The sequence below is a fragment of the Amphiprion ocellaris genome, chromosome 9 (genome assembly GCF_022539595.1).
Source record: "Amphiprion ocellaris isolate individual 3 ecotype Okinawa chromosome 9, ASM2253959v1, whole genome shotgun sequence".
In the NCBI taxonomy this organism is placed as follows: Eukaryota; Metazoa; Chordata; class Actinopteri; family Pomacentridae; genus Amphiprion; species Amphiprion ocellaris.
In genome coordinates this window covers 4,893,994-4,909,498 of record NC_072774.1, presented here as the reverse complement: position 1 = coordinate 4,909,498, position 15,505 = coordinate 4,893,994, and the positions used below count along the sequence as shown (strand labels likewise).

At 32.5% G+C, this 15,505-nt stretch overlaps 1 protein-coding gene across 2 annotated transcripts; it reads right to left on the bottom strand.

The window, feature by feature from the left end:
- Nucleotides 1-958: 958 nt before the first annotated feature.
- On the bottom strand, nt 959-3,389 carry msmp2 (microseminoprotein, prostate associated 2). 2 transcript variants are annotated; one of them, XM_023291871.3, is made up of 4 exons: nt 3,233-3,389; nt 3,046-3,147; nt 1,525-1,633; nt 959-1,447 (listed from the first exon to the last, which is right to left on the bottom strand). In XM_023291871.3, the coding sequence occupies exons 2-4, from the start codon at nt 3,143-3,145 to the stop codon at nt 1,273-1,275; spliced, it is 384 nt and encodes a 127-aa protein (XP_023147639.1). In that variant the 5' UTR covers nt 3,146-3,147; nt 3,233-3,389; the 3' UTR covers nt 959-1,272. The 2 variants fall into 2 exon arrangements, with proteins under 2 accessions (XP_023147639.1, XP_035813877.1); XM_035957984.2 differs by having other exon boundaries at nt 3,046-3,162; nt 3,233-3,376.
- Nucleotides 3,390-15,505: the final 12,116 nt, after the last annotated feature.

The window sequence follows — 15,505 nt, the reverse complement described above, 5'->3', positions numbered from 1 at the left end:
AATATATGTCATTGCAGGGTTTTAACCTTAACATTTAATGGTTTTTTTTATTGATACTTAGATGTTATTAGTGTTTTATGTCAAGAAAGAACAACAGCAAAACAAAAAACAAACAAAACTAACATACAGTATAACAAACAGAATTGCCAGACATTATGCTCTCCACAAATTTCAGTCCAGACTTAAATTGGTAAATGTGTACAGGGGTATATTTCTACAATCACTTCAAAATCTGTCTGGTTCTGCATGACTGATAAAATGTGTCACAGGAGGAAGGCGAATAACATTTGAACTGTACAAACACAAAAGCTTTAAACCACACTCCCTATCCTGACAAGTATTTCATCCATTTTGTTCATCTTGCATTGTATACATCTTTTCTCAGTCTCAGAAGGAAAGTCAGTCTTTCCATCTCATGAATCTTCTTCATAATTTCTTTCCAATTATTTACTGTAGGTGGGCTGGTTTGTAACCATTTACGAGTGATCACTCTCTTTTTTTGCTGCTACAGTTAATATTTTCAGATGATATTCAGTGTTTTCCTGTTATTCCTTCTGATAGATCACCCAAATAAAGTGACATTTTTCTCATAGGGATCTGTTAATGAACAGATGGTAATTCATGTCTGTTTACAGACATGAATTACCATCTGTCCATTAACAGGAGCAGCTTACTGTTGTTTTTTCCTCCTTATATCTGTATTTGTTATGCTTTCTATTGTTGTAATGTTTTACAATGGTACAGACACTATGAGCGTATTTTGTCAGGCATGATCAGCCACTGTACACACCACTTTTTCCTGAGCTACACCTTGTTCTGTCTTCTTCTCAGACAGACAATACTGACATAGTAGATATAACAGGTCAGGCAGGTATGTAATTAATGTTTGTCATCGTCCAGGTATAGATGCTGTGGAGTCCAGTTAGAGAGTTATAATTTAACACGCCCAGCAAATAAACACAGTGTCAGTGTTTATTCAGGATATTTACAAGTAATACATTTAACAAGACCAGAAATTATATATAAGTTTTTTAAAAATGAACAGAAATATCCTACATGTTTAGACTGACAAAAAAACAAACATCAACACCAAAATACTGAAATTAAAACTTGACATGAAGGATATGAAGTTATTTGCAAATGTTGTTGGAAAATTCTGCAAAACTAGTCTCTCAAAACCCTCATGATGAAATAAAACCCCTGAATGTGTTTATTACGTCAAAAATAAACATCACACATTATCTATTGCTGCATATTTTCCGTCTGAGTGGTTCAAAATAAAGGATCGTTGTCAGATCTCCACGGCTGCTGTCCGGGCGTTCGGAGGCGTCCTTGTCCCCAGAGGCAGGGCAGCTTATGGTTGACCCTCATCACTGCCACGCTGGTGCAGGAGTCGGGTTTACGGATGATCTCGCACCAGTCTGGGTAGTCGACAGGCTTTGATTGGCTGTAGGGAAGATTAGAGTGACGTTAGAGTGTGAATTTTACACCCAGATGTACTGAAACAGGAGACAACATGCTCACTAGTCGCAGCATCCGACTCCAAAAGGCTCCATGCAGACACACTGGTAGCAGTCAGTGGTGATCCAGCTCTCTCCGATGCCGTATAGCTGCCCCATGTATTCACAGCTCCCTGGAAATACAAATATTAATAACTGTCAGACAACAATCTGATCTGCTGTCTGACTGGATGTAGAAAAACGGTAAGTCCATTCCACTGCATTAAAAACACTATTTAAGTACATTAATGCATTATAAAGAAAGAAAAAAGTGAAAAAAAAAAAATCTGAACTGCTGAGACACCAAAAAATACCATAAAATAACAGATAATAACCATTTTATTAAAAAAAATAGCAATTTCCATGTGGATTAGTGACAGTTTCTTGGTTCACTTCATTATTTTCAGCTAAGTACCTTAGAAACTGACAAGGATTTATATACGTGTACATGTGGATAAATGCATATATATGTAAAAAAAAAAAGATAATAATAAAAAATAAGGATATTAATAATAATATTACTGAGTCGTATTTTCGAAGTACAATTTCTTGCCTTCATGTGTATTTTTTTTACATTTAATGAAGAATATTTAAGTGTGTAAAAACAATGACAGTACCTATAATATATAATAATACTGGTAAATATATATAAATCTAATCATAAAAAACTATAGTTTTAGCAAATTATTGCTTCTTTTAGATATCACATACTGACAAAAACTACTTATTCAACATTTATTTTGTGTGAAAACTTTTGCAATTATAGAATATATTTCTCATCTGACAAACAATTCTATATGAAAATACAGAAGCAGTATTTGTTTTTTCTGTTAATTACCAGAGAAATTAAGACGTTGTTAATCGCAGTAGGATTTCTTCTGGCTAAATACAGGTTAATAAATAGTAAATGAATAAATAAATAACACTAATTGTATCTAATATGAGAAATATCTCTTAGAGAATTTAACAGTGTCATATATTAATAAATAAATATTTTGAAATTCCAATAAATTAATCATTTTATGTTTTAAAATATGAAATTCCTTTTTAAAAATGGAAATCTTATAAAATTTTATAGGTAATTAGATGTTTTTCTAATTTTATTGATATTTTGTGAATTTCAAAATAACTGAAAAAATGTGTTAAGTAAAATTTAAAAATCTCTAAAATTACAGATTTTTAAAAACGTGTATTATTGGTAAAAATGTACAACACCAGTAATAATGCAGAAAATTTATTACATAATTATACCTATAAATTCTTATTTACTTATGCTTGATGTATAAACAGCATTTAAATGTTGCAGCAGATGTATGTGCAACCACCTTATGTTGGTTCATTTGTTCCATTTTTATGCATTTTAATTTTTAAACTGAACATGCTGCATGTTTTGGATCTAACAACTGTGAAATACAGCTTTATCATATAGTGAAGAGTACAATATTCTCTCTTGAAAAATACTCAAAGTACCTCAGAAAAGATCTCAAAGACTCTAATATGTGCCTGTAAACACATAAACATACAATAAACATCATGTTTTCTGTACCTTTAGTGTTGAAGAAGCATTCACCGCTGTTATAAACAGAGAAACATGGAACACTGACACTCAGGAACAAGAGTAAAGCCAACAGAGCTCCTGCTGCCATTTCTGTGAATAAAAAAACTGTGAAAAGGTTAAAAAAAAAATGTAAAATTTGACATTGAGATGCCAGAATTGAAATTTCTAGTCTCACCTGTTTAGAAGTTTCCAGCTCTACGTGTTCTCTGATCTCTCAGCTCTGCTCTTCTTCCTCTCATCCAGCTTCCTGTTTGTATTCCTTCTTCCTCGCTTCCTCTCCTGGACTGATGCTCTTTCTCCCCCTGCAGATATTTATACAGCAGCAGCACGTTTTTTACCGTCTTTGCTGCCGTTCATCCTCCAAACCCTCCCAACACTCTTTAATTACCGTCTGCACGCACAAATACACACATTATTACAGCGATGTTGGTCATCCGGAGCCCAGAGTATACAGTGTGACTCCTTCAGATAACATTTGTCTCAGAGCTGCCATTTGACCCCATCAGGCCTCTGACAGCGTCCAGTGGTGCAGCAGCTGGTGGCCTATTGTTCAATACCCGAGCTGAACGTGTGCACGAGTTTAAACAGGAACCTTTGAACCCCAGAGCTCCAGAAATAATCCCCAAAAAGGCCATGTTTGTGTTCTTGTTGTCAAAATGTTTTACAGTTTTCAAACAGAGATCTGAAAGATGCTTCAGATAAATGTCTGTCTGAAGAAATGACCATTTCACTGATGCTTTTTAGTTTCAGCTTAACCCTCGTGTTGTCTTGTGGGTCAAAACTGACCCGTTTTAAAGTTTGAAAATGTGGGGGAAAAAAATATTTTCACAGTGAAACTTCTGATGTCCACATTTTCAACGTTTTGGGAAATCTTTGAACATTTTTTGGTGGAAAAAAAGAAATGTTTAAAAATGTTTCTGAAGAATATTCACAAAAAAATCAAACAAAATCCAGCAAATTTTGCTGGATTTTGGTTGATTTTTTGTGAATGTTCTTAAAGAAAATATTAGAAGTTTTACTGATATATATGGAATCACTTTAGATATTTTTAGGATTTTTTTGGAAGATTTTTACTCATTTTCTGAAAATATTTACGAGAATTTTCTTGCCAAATTTGGGGAATTATTGGAATTTTCTTCCTGAAGGTTTTGCAAATTGTCAATTTTTTTTGCAGATTTTTTGGATTTTTTTCAGACAAGGAAACAATATTTTTTGGTGCCTGTAAATGAGGACAACAGGAGGGTTAAATGAATCATTGTGCAAACAACACGAGTCTGATTGTGGTGTTAAAATATTATTGTGTGTTGTTCTTTGTGTTGATTTATTTGAAGAAACCACCTCGAGTCCTCAGATAACATGCACTTAAATGCACATACACAAACAAACACACACATGTGCACACAATCACAGGTTTGTTTGCCAGATTTCACAGCCTGCAGCTCCACATTTACCTCATCTCAGCTCAAACCAAATGCAACAAGTTCAGCGACAACTAGTTAAAGACCCGCTGAACTCCAAGCAGTTTCTGGGCTTTTTTTTTTTTTTTTATTTATTTTTAATTCCTGTCACATTTTTCCCCACTGTGGGCTTATTTTTCACTGCAGTATAAAGTCCTGCATCTCTATGGAAACAGAACAACCACGAAGAAGTAGAGAGAACTCAGAAATGCCTTCTGTGCATTTTGACATAGAAGCAAGAAATAAAAAACTAAATTCACCTCTGAATCTCAGTTACAAAGTGCTTTATCAAAAGAGAGGCACAATAAATCATGAAAAAGACAAGAAAATGTAAAAAAAATCTTAGAAGACACAAAACATTAAAACCAGCAGTAAGACATGAACAAAAGACAATAAAACGTTGCAAAACACAATAAAAGCACTAAAAAGCAACTAGAAAACTTCAATAAATGACAATAAAATGCTAGAAAACATGACAAAACACTAAAAAAATGAGTAAAGCATTAATAAAAAAATAAAACTTTAGTGGAAGACACAAAAAACATTAAAAAGGTAGCAGTAAAATATTAAGAACACCAAAACATTGAAAAGACAAGAAAACATGAGAAAGCAAATATAAGTAACATGACAAAAATAGACAATAAAATGTTAAGAAACACAATAAAACACCAAAAAACAAGAGTAAAGCAGTTAAAAAAGCCCTCCAGATGTTTTCACATTTTACCCCCATGTGCCCTCCGACGTCGATCTAGCTTCCTAATTATTATCAGAATAGTTTTTTTGAAGCATGGGAGGATCAAGGCAATGCTTCAGTGATCTGGAATCAACATCACAACGTTGTTCCACAGTTGATTAAAAAGCATATTATTCTTCACATCAGTGCTCCCACATTAGGACTGATTCTCTTGGAAATAGACTGTTATGTAATAAAAAAAAAATGATTTCATTGACTGCAAAGGAGGACGTTGAGGAGCTGAATGTCCAGAAGCATGTTGTCACTACACTGTTAAACTATATATAATAAAACACACATAAACATGCCCTTAAAATTCTGTAATTTTCTTGAATTAAAACACATTTTCTAGCCTTAGTGTTAGACGACATCATATGTAAAATACAAAGACTTTATTACACAGTTTTATATGTTATAATGCATCCATCATCTGTCATCATATTTTCTGGCTTTATTTATTATTATTATTATTATTATTATTATTATTATTATTATTATTATTATTATTATTATTATTATTATTATTATTATTATTATTATTATTATTATTATTATTATTATTATTATTATTATTATTAATAATAATAATAATAATAATAATAATAATAATAATAATAATAATAATAATAATAATAATAAATAATATAAAAAAATCGGACTAAACTGAACAGTCATTAGAACCTAAACTAACCTATTATATAATATAATGTAATTATATATAATATAATATAATATAATATAATATAATATAATATAATATAATATAATATAATATAATATAATATAATATAATATAATATAATATAATATAATATAATATAATATAATATAATATAATATAATATAATATAATATAATATATATAGCTCTATCTTTATTTTATAAAATAAAATAAAGATAGAGATAAACTGAATAGTCAGTAGATAACCTAATATAATATAATATGCTATGGTAGATTAGAATAGAATATATATAAATACATAGATTAATAGATAATCTTATACATTATTTATAATGATAAAAGCTGTATTTTGACTTGCAGATACACTGATAAAAATCAAACTCATTGAATTATTTTTGAAAATTTTTGTAATTATACCAGATATCGCTCATAAAAGAAACAAATCTATGAAAAATTACAGAACCAATACACATTTTTTGTGTTAATTGCCAAAGTACTATACTTGAATTTTACAGTTTCATCTTTTAAATAAAAGAACATATTTGTGAAATTAAGATAAATTTGTATTTTGAAAGTCTTTTTTAATGTACATTTTTGCAGTTAAATTGATATTTTAGTGTATTTGAAAAATACAGGATAAAACTAAAAATGTATTTGCATTTTGGCACTCTTTTTAGATACAAAAAATTTAATTTCATTGTTATTCACAGTTGCAGACCTGAAATGTCATTTTACTCTCGATTTCTGTAAATTTATATACATTGTTGTGTGTTTCGAAAGTACAGCAAAAAAATCTATATTACGAAAAAGGATTTTTTAGCATCATTTTTACAGCGTATGCAAGCTCAATTAATTAAATCGTATTATTAACAGCTGAAGCCCACATTAGAGCTGACTGGATCTGATGCAGTAAGATGTGACTCAGTTGTGCAGAGACAATAATGGACCAGTCAATTAAACACAACGTCAGACTTTATTTAAGGTCCTGCATGGATGAAGAAATGCAATTATTTGTACATTTTGAATGAAAATTAAAGGAAAAAAAACTCCTTAAGAGAAGCAGAACTCATACCAACTAGAAAGCTTTACATTTAGAAGACAGTAAAGTGTAGATCTGACTTCTCTGTGCTCTCTTCAGATAATATCTGTCAGTGTTTGTCTTTGCTGGGGCTCCTCCTGACACAGAAATGTGGCGTCAACAACTACGCCTGTTTGCATATGAAGCAGGATGTTTCTCCATCCCATAAAAACAACAAAAAAAGACACTGGGAGGGTGTGTGTTGGAGAGAATGAAAGAGCAGGTAAATCTAATATTCTGAGTCACTTTTGTAGTTTTTGTTTAAAGCATTAACCCTGTAAGACCAAAATATAGAAAAAAAATGAATAAAAAATAAAATTAAAATAAAATTTAAAAATAAATAAAATAAACCATATATATATATATATATATATATATATATATATATATAGATATATATATATAAAAATAAAAAATTTAAAATATTTAAAAAAAATAAAACTGCAACACTGGGTTTTACAGGGTTAAAAGAAAATGCTAATATTTAACTATAAATTAGCTTTGATGCATTTATTTCTGTGTCTGTACTTAAGATGATGCTTATTTTGTGCAGAAATTGCAACTAACTCTAATAAATATCATCCAAAACCTTAATTTACCTGAACATGTGAGCTCACCGGCCTTCGTTTTTTTTTTTTTTTTTTTTTTAATCTCAGAGGTCAGAAGTCAGTGCCAGACTCTGTAGGAATATGTCTGATATTTAGTTGACATGATAAAGAACAAGAACAACCGAATATCAAACATATCAAACAGCCTCTAGCCAACCAGTGGGATTCTGGGCGACTGGAAAAGCCTGTTGGAGAAGAAGAAGAGAAAAAAAAAGGAAAAGAAAAGCAGAATCAGGGAGGGGCAGAGATCACCTCATTGCTTGTTTAGGATTTAATGTACAGCACTAACAAAGACCTGAACAAAAGGGGAATGACACAGGTCTCAGGGCCAGAGATTCATTTGGTATTTGAGATCAGTGTCTCTGTTAGCTTCAGGAGATGTGACATTTACAACAGCAGCAGCAGCAGCAGCAGCAGGAGAAGAAGAAGAAGACACTGGAAACTCTCTGTGAAATACCCTCAAACACAGAAATAATCATACTCACAGATTCTCTTCATCCACCATCAGTCCTGAGAATAAAATCTTGGCATTAAAAAAAAGTAATAAAATAACTGTCTATTTTGAAGCTTAAAAAGTAGAAAAACTGTTGAAAGTGTTTGAATCCTGTGAGCTTTTTCCACTCTGGGGCTGCGTTTTTATACGTTCTGGGGGGAACCGACCCCTGCAATCCCCTCTGTGGGTAATTAGAGGAGGTATTGATCAGCTGCCGTGGCCTGCAGCCTTTCCTCCCCACATTAACCTGATCAATACATGTGATGTTCATCCTGCTGTGAGTGCAAACACACACACACACGCACACAGTCAAATAACTTTCAGTTGTCGCCTGTAGGGAGGTGAAACATGACGGTCACTTCGTCCGTCACTTGTTGGATCCTGTCACCGATGATTACTGTAAAAATTCAGATATATCAGAAGATAAATGCTGGAAATTATGTCAAGGGATGTGTGTTTGTATTAGTTATAATAAGGACTTTTACTAATGATGCTTCTGCAGTTTTTAATTAAAATAAACAATGTAAAAGAAAGCATGTAAATCCAATATTTAATTATGATTACATGTTTTATACACTTTGAACACTTTCTCTGAAACCTAAAAAATGGTGGCGAGATTGATATATGTTTAAAAAATTGTCAAAATTATACAATTTATCAGCACCACAAACAGTAAAAACCAAAAAAAAATCACTGCATTATTAAGTTTCCCACAGTACTTGAATGTATCATGTCCAATGTGTGGCTCCATCTGAAAAATCAACCAAATCTAAGCTTAAAATCATGATATTTCTTAAAAATCACATTATTCTACATGCTTTTTAAACTATGTGTTTATTTATTATAGGATTCTAGGTTATTTAACTCTTCACTTATTTATCATAGGCCTTTCTGAGCTATTTTACTGCATAATGTTATTTATTGGTTACACTGCTGGACCTGCATAATGAATTTCATTCCATGTTTTTAACAAGTTTGAATGACAATAAACTGAGCTGTCTCTATTTTAAAAATGCCAAAAAAATGATCCATTTGTACTTTAATGATTCTGTAAAAAAAAAACAAAAAAAAAAAAAACAACCAACATAACATTCTGTGTTCCTTATTGCAATCATTAAGCTTCAAGTGACTCAACTGTGACCAACAATGATATGGAAAAACATCTGGGATTTTTCAGGCAAATTGGGCCAAACTGCAGTCTGTTCAGCAAAATGTCAAAAATGCAAAGAAACCCCAATAGATTTATATATATTTATTTTTATATATATATATATATATATATATATATATATATATATATATATATATATTTTTTTTTTTTTTGTTTTTTTTTTTTAAATAAATCAAAATTATGCCTTATTTTTAATCGGAACCACAAACTGTAAAAACCAAAAAAGCAAAACTGCATAATGTTATTTATTCTGTATGCTGCTGCATCAAAATTCAGTAAAAAAAACAAACAAATAAAAAAACGGGGATTTTTTTCCCCAGGGATTTTTAAGGCAAATTGAGCTGAACTGCAGGGTGTGTTTAGCAAAAGTGTTCAGAATGTAAACAGTAAAACATCTGTAGCATGTTGCGTTACCCACTGATATCACCTGTGGGCATGTGGAGAAAAAATGTTCCGATCCCATTTTTTTTCTCTAAATAAAAAAACGAACAAACAAAAAACAAATGAAAGAAGAAAAAGTTTGAAACTTTTGTTTTGTCTTTATTAATGATTCATTCTAATCGTGTCATTCTACACAGAAGACATTTCTGAGTTCTGTTTCCATAGAGGTACAGGAATTTACATTGCAGTGAAAAATGAACCCACAGTAAGAATTGGACAGGAGGCTAAAAAAAAAAACAACACAACAAAAATCATGCAGTGCAAACACTGTGTCCTTACCTAGTTGTCATGGAACTCATTGTGACTTCAGGTTTGAGCTGAGATGAATTATGAGTTCATGAAACAATCTGAAGCTGTAGGCTGTAAAATCTGTGAGGACAAATGTGCCAGGAGCTGAAAACGCCCAGAAACGGATTCAGGTTCAGAAACTATTGAGAACATACACTGCTGTTCAAAAGTTTGGGGTCACTTAGAAATGTCCGTATTTTTGAAAGAAAGATAATGAAGATCAATGAAGATAACATTAAATGAATGATAAATCCAGTGTAGACATTGTTAATGTTGTAAATGACTATTTTAGCTGGAAACAGCTGATTTTTAATGGAATGTCTCCATAGGGGTACAGAGGAACATTTCCAGCAACCATCACTCCTGTGTTCTAATGCTACATTGTGTTAGCTAATGGTGTTGAAAGGCTCATTGATGATTAGAAAACCCTTGTGCAGTTATGTTAGCACATGAATAAAAGTGTGAGTTTTCATGGAAAACATGGAATTATCTGGGTGACCCCAAACTTTTGAACAGTAGTGTATTTTAGAGAGACGCTGAACAAATTTTCAATAAGTTGTTGTGTTAGTTCTTTAAGATCATGAAGAGTCAGTGCAGATTTACTTTGTTTTTGTTTGTTTGATTGTTTTACCTTAAATTATCGTTAGGTCTGAACTGTTGAATGGATCAACACTCATAAAGTTACTGTTTTGGATGGAATTGCATGAACGTACTATGGATATTTTACTATTTACTTTTATTTTAACCTCCATAAAACTGACATTTTTCATGCTAATAGAAAGATGTTTCACCATGCTGAATGTATCTCCAACAACTTGCTCCTCTGTTCACTGTTTCTGAGCCATGCTGCATTTATTTTATTGATCCAGTAGCTCTGATTTTCCTCCGTCTCTCTTGTCGTCTCAGTTTATGTCTTGTTTTTGCCATTTTGTCTAGTTTATTCTCAGCTTGTGTCTTGTTTTGGTTCATTTCTGTCTCATTTGTGTTGTTTTGTATCTTATTTAGGTCATTTATGTTGTCTCATTTATGTGGTATTAGACCACCGCCCAGTCTAAGGTGCTTGCCACTGCTGCCCTAAATTAACAGCACTGCTGATTATCCAAATTGTCTTTTTTGTCTTTCTGTAATGGTTAATCCACCAGTATGTGCAAGCTCTTTAATGAAAATGATATATTTAATGTTAATATACATATATTAGTATGTTATGTTTTTCTCTCATTCTCTCTTGTTGTCTTATGTCTGCCTGCAGTTCAACTGAAAATTCTAGTTTTTCATTTTGCAGCTTTAACTTTTTTTTTTTTTTTTTTTTTACAGAATCTGGTGCAAAAAGCTTATTTTTAAATGAAACATGTAGAATAAAGTGACTTCAAAGACAATCTTTAGCTCAGATTTGGTCGTTTTTCCAGGCAGAACTGCTGAGAATCTGTTAAAAGGAACTTTAACGCTGCTTGTACGTTTTGATTTGTCTGATTTGCATTGTGAGACTGAACTGATTGTGTTGGATTTGTCGTATCGGGGCAGAAAAAAGACCAACTCCAAAGTCATGGTGACCTCTGGCTGTCACTGGTGATGCTCTTATCAGACTGTGGGACTCGAACATGTGGCTGAATTCACGTCGTCTGGTGGATATGATGCTTTACTTAGACGCTGAAGGACATTTCACCTCCCTGTGAGTGAGTTCTTCTGTTAATTAGACACATATTTGCATATTGTGAGACTAAAACTGCAGATTATTATAGCATTAAACCCACAGAAGCATCCAGTTCTTGGCAGTTTTAGAAACATTCCGTCATTATTTTCCATTTAGAAGCATCAAAAGACGTCATCAGCGACTCACAACTTCTATTTTTACCACAGGTGCACGTTGTATTTTTACATTTCTGTACATGCACATTAAATTGCACATTCCACGTCACGAGTGGAGGCTTTTTGTTTCCTCTCCTGGTCCGATGCTGACCTTGTGGGCCTACTGGGGCGGAATGATAGTCCTCTGATTGCCTAATTGTGAGCCCGAGGGGAGAGTTTTAATCTGCGGCAGATGGAGGGCAGCGATGGCAGCGTGATGTGGAGCAAAATGATTCAAAAAGGAAACTACAAAATCCATTTAATGGCAAAACATTGCTTATATTCGGTGCAATAAGTTGCTTTTCAGCCTCCTCGGATGTTCTAAAGGTTCAAATGCAGAAATTTATCAAAAATAATCAAAGTTGTCTCATGTTCCTTGGTTCCTGCAAATTATAATCTGGAAGAAGCGTCTATTTAGTGTGCATATCAGGCAGATTTATAGATGTGTTTTGACATTTTGCTGCTCATAAGGATGCAGCACCAACATATTAATTTAAATAAAATGAAATAAAGTGTAAGTGAAGATGGAAAGAAGATTTTTAAACCTTTTCTGTGATCAAGACTCACCACAAACTGCAAATTCAGACCACATCGTCACACTCAATAACCACAAATGCGATTTTATATTTGTTTTATTTGGTTTTTCATTGTTTTCTTCCAAATTAGTTCATGATATTGTTGTTATCTCTCTACAAGGAGAGTGTGGATTTCCCATTTTTTATGTTTTTGTGTTGTTTTTCTTCTTGTTCTTGTTGTTATTATTGCTTTGTTTTATTTTTTTGTCTGTTTATTGTGTTTGTGTATGTTTTGTTATTCTTGTTTTTGTTTGGTTCTTGTTGTGCTTTGATTTGTGTTGTTTTTGCTTCTGTTTTGTTTGTTTTTTACATGCTTTGCATTGCATTCTTATTGGTCTTCTAGTTTTGTTTTATTTTTAGTTTTGTTTTTCTTCTTGTTCTTAAATGTTGCTTTGCTTCATTTTGTTTTGGTTTTGTGTTTGCATTGTTCTTGTTCTTGTTTTTGCTTTTCTTTTGTCTTTTTCTGTATTGTTTTTCTTTTGTTTTGCTTGTTTTCAGGTGATACCACAGTTTACAAACAAAAACACAAAACTCTAACATATATGTATGTAAAATGTACATGTAAATGTACAATTTGTGAATAAAATTTTGTTGCAACAAGAAGAAAATGTCAATTTATTCACATCATAATAGCATCAAAATTATGAAACAAATCAATTCTTTTTCCACTTTTTTGTCAAAAACTTCCCAGAAAACCTTAATAGCAATATGAAATTTAATAATGTAGATCCTTACAGAGATCATAAAGTGTTTCATTATTGCTGAAAGTGTTCCTTATGGATAAAAGCATGCTGAAAAATCACTGTTTTGTGAATAAAAACATAGATTGCTTCTCTTTTTGTCTCTCCTGTCACTAAATCTAAAAAAAAAAAACCTTAATAATATCATATTTAAAAATGTAGATCCTTATAGAGACCGTAAGGTGTTTAATTATTGCTGAAAATGTTCCTTATGGATGAAAACATGCTGAAAATTATTATTTTTGTGATTTAAACTGTAGATCGCTTCTCTTTTTGTCTCTCCTGTCAAAAAATCTGCACAAAACCTTAATAATAATATAAAATTGTGTAGATCCTTATAGAGATCTTACGGTGTTTAGTTTTGTTGAAAATGTTCTTTATGAGTAAACTTAGATTGCTTCTCTTTATGCCTCTCCTGTCAGAAAGTCTACATAAAGCCTCAATAATATCATATTTAATAATATAGATCCTTATAGAAACAATAAGCTGTTTAATTATTGCTGAAAATGTTCCTTATGGATGAAAACATGCAGAAAAATCATTGTTTTTGTGATTTAAAACATAGATTGTGTCTCTTTTTGTCTCTCCTGTCAAAATAATCTCCATAAAACCTTAATAATAATATCCTATTTTACAATGTAGATCCTTGAAGTCTTTAGTTCTTGTCGAAAATGTTCCTTATGGATGAAAACGTGCTGAAATGTCTCTAAGTATTGCTTTACAAAGCTGCCGTGTCATTATCCTTTAAATTACTGCTTTTTCGTGCTTAAAATGTCTTCTTTTTTCACCGAAACATGTTTTCCAGACACATACAGCTGCAGGAGGACAGAAACAACGAAGCTTCACGATCAGCCGGAGCACAAACTGCACAGCCGGAGCTCCACCAGGATAAAACAGTGAATTTATTGGGAGTGACAGACCGAGGATTCGGCTGCTGGGATTGGTCAGTTTCTCTCTCAACAAACCCAGAGGTCACTGGGGGGAAAAGGGGGAGGCTCACAAGGTTAAAAATGATTATTTAATAGCCATATCTGAGATGGACGAGTTATCTAACAGAGGAAAAGGCCAAAAAGTGAAAGAGGAAGTTGACAGTGAGAAGAGATGGAGGAGGTTTGTCTGGTGCCAAGTCCACTTTGCATTTCCTGCTTTTGTTGATTTACATGTAGTCAAATGTAAAAACAAAAATAGCCTGTAATCCAGCTGTAAAAAGGAAGACGTTCTTTGTGTGATATTTGACTTCCTGCTGCTGTTTGCACGCATTAATCATTACCTGTGGAACCAGGATACAGGTGAGCTGCTGTTTCACAACCAGCCCCACTCCCTGTGTACTCTGTGAGTCAATGTGCTCCGGTAACGTCGACGGGAAGATTCCAGTTTGGCTGCATTGTTCTCAAGGACTCACAGAACCTCCAGTTGCCTTCCATCAAGGTGCCAGTTTATTAGACGCAACAATGAGGCAGTTAAACCTCCATTAATGAAGGTTAAACCAACCCAATGACTGCGATTTGATTTGTCTGCAGCTGATATAAACAGGACTGACTGAGTGGTAGCAATACAAAATGACCGTTAGCCCTCGTGTTGTCCTGCGGGTCAAATTGACCCATTTTAATGTTTGAAAATGTGGGAAAAAAACATATTTTCACAGTGAAAATTTCCACATTTTCAACCTTTTTGGGAAATTTTTGAACATTTTTTTGGTGGAAAAAAAGAAATGAACAAAATTTTTTTTCTTTTTAAGAACATTCACAAAAAATCAAAGAAAATATTAGAAGTTTTACTGATATATATGGAATCACTTTAGATATTTTTAGGATTTCTTTGGAAGAATTTTACTAATTTTTTGAAAATATTTACAAGAATTTTCTTGCCAATTTTGTTTTTAAATAAAACTTTTAAGGGAAACTTTTAAGGAATTATTGGAATTTTCCTACTGAAGGTTTTACAAATTTTCAGAAATTTGGGGAATTTTTTTGCGGAATTTTTGGATTTTTTTCAGACAAGGAAAAATATTTTTTGGTGCCCATAAATGAGGACAACAGGAGGGTTAAGTAAGGTTAGCATCTCTGCAAAATCAAATTTTTGCAGTATATTTTTGGCCTTAGATGACAGCAGATAAGATGATAATCTGACTACAAGGTTCATGCAGCTGTTCTGAGGCTTCGGATGGCACATGATAAGGCATCTGCACAGATATTATATAAAATATTACATCACATTTTGCCAAATATTGCAGGAAAAGAAAGCCCGAGGCACTTATGTGTATTTTCATAATGCAGAGCTGCCTCCTTGTCCTGATTGATATCACTTTAGCAATTTAACTGTATTTTGAATATTCCC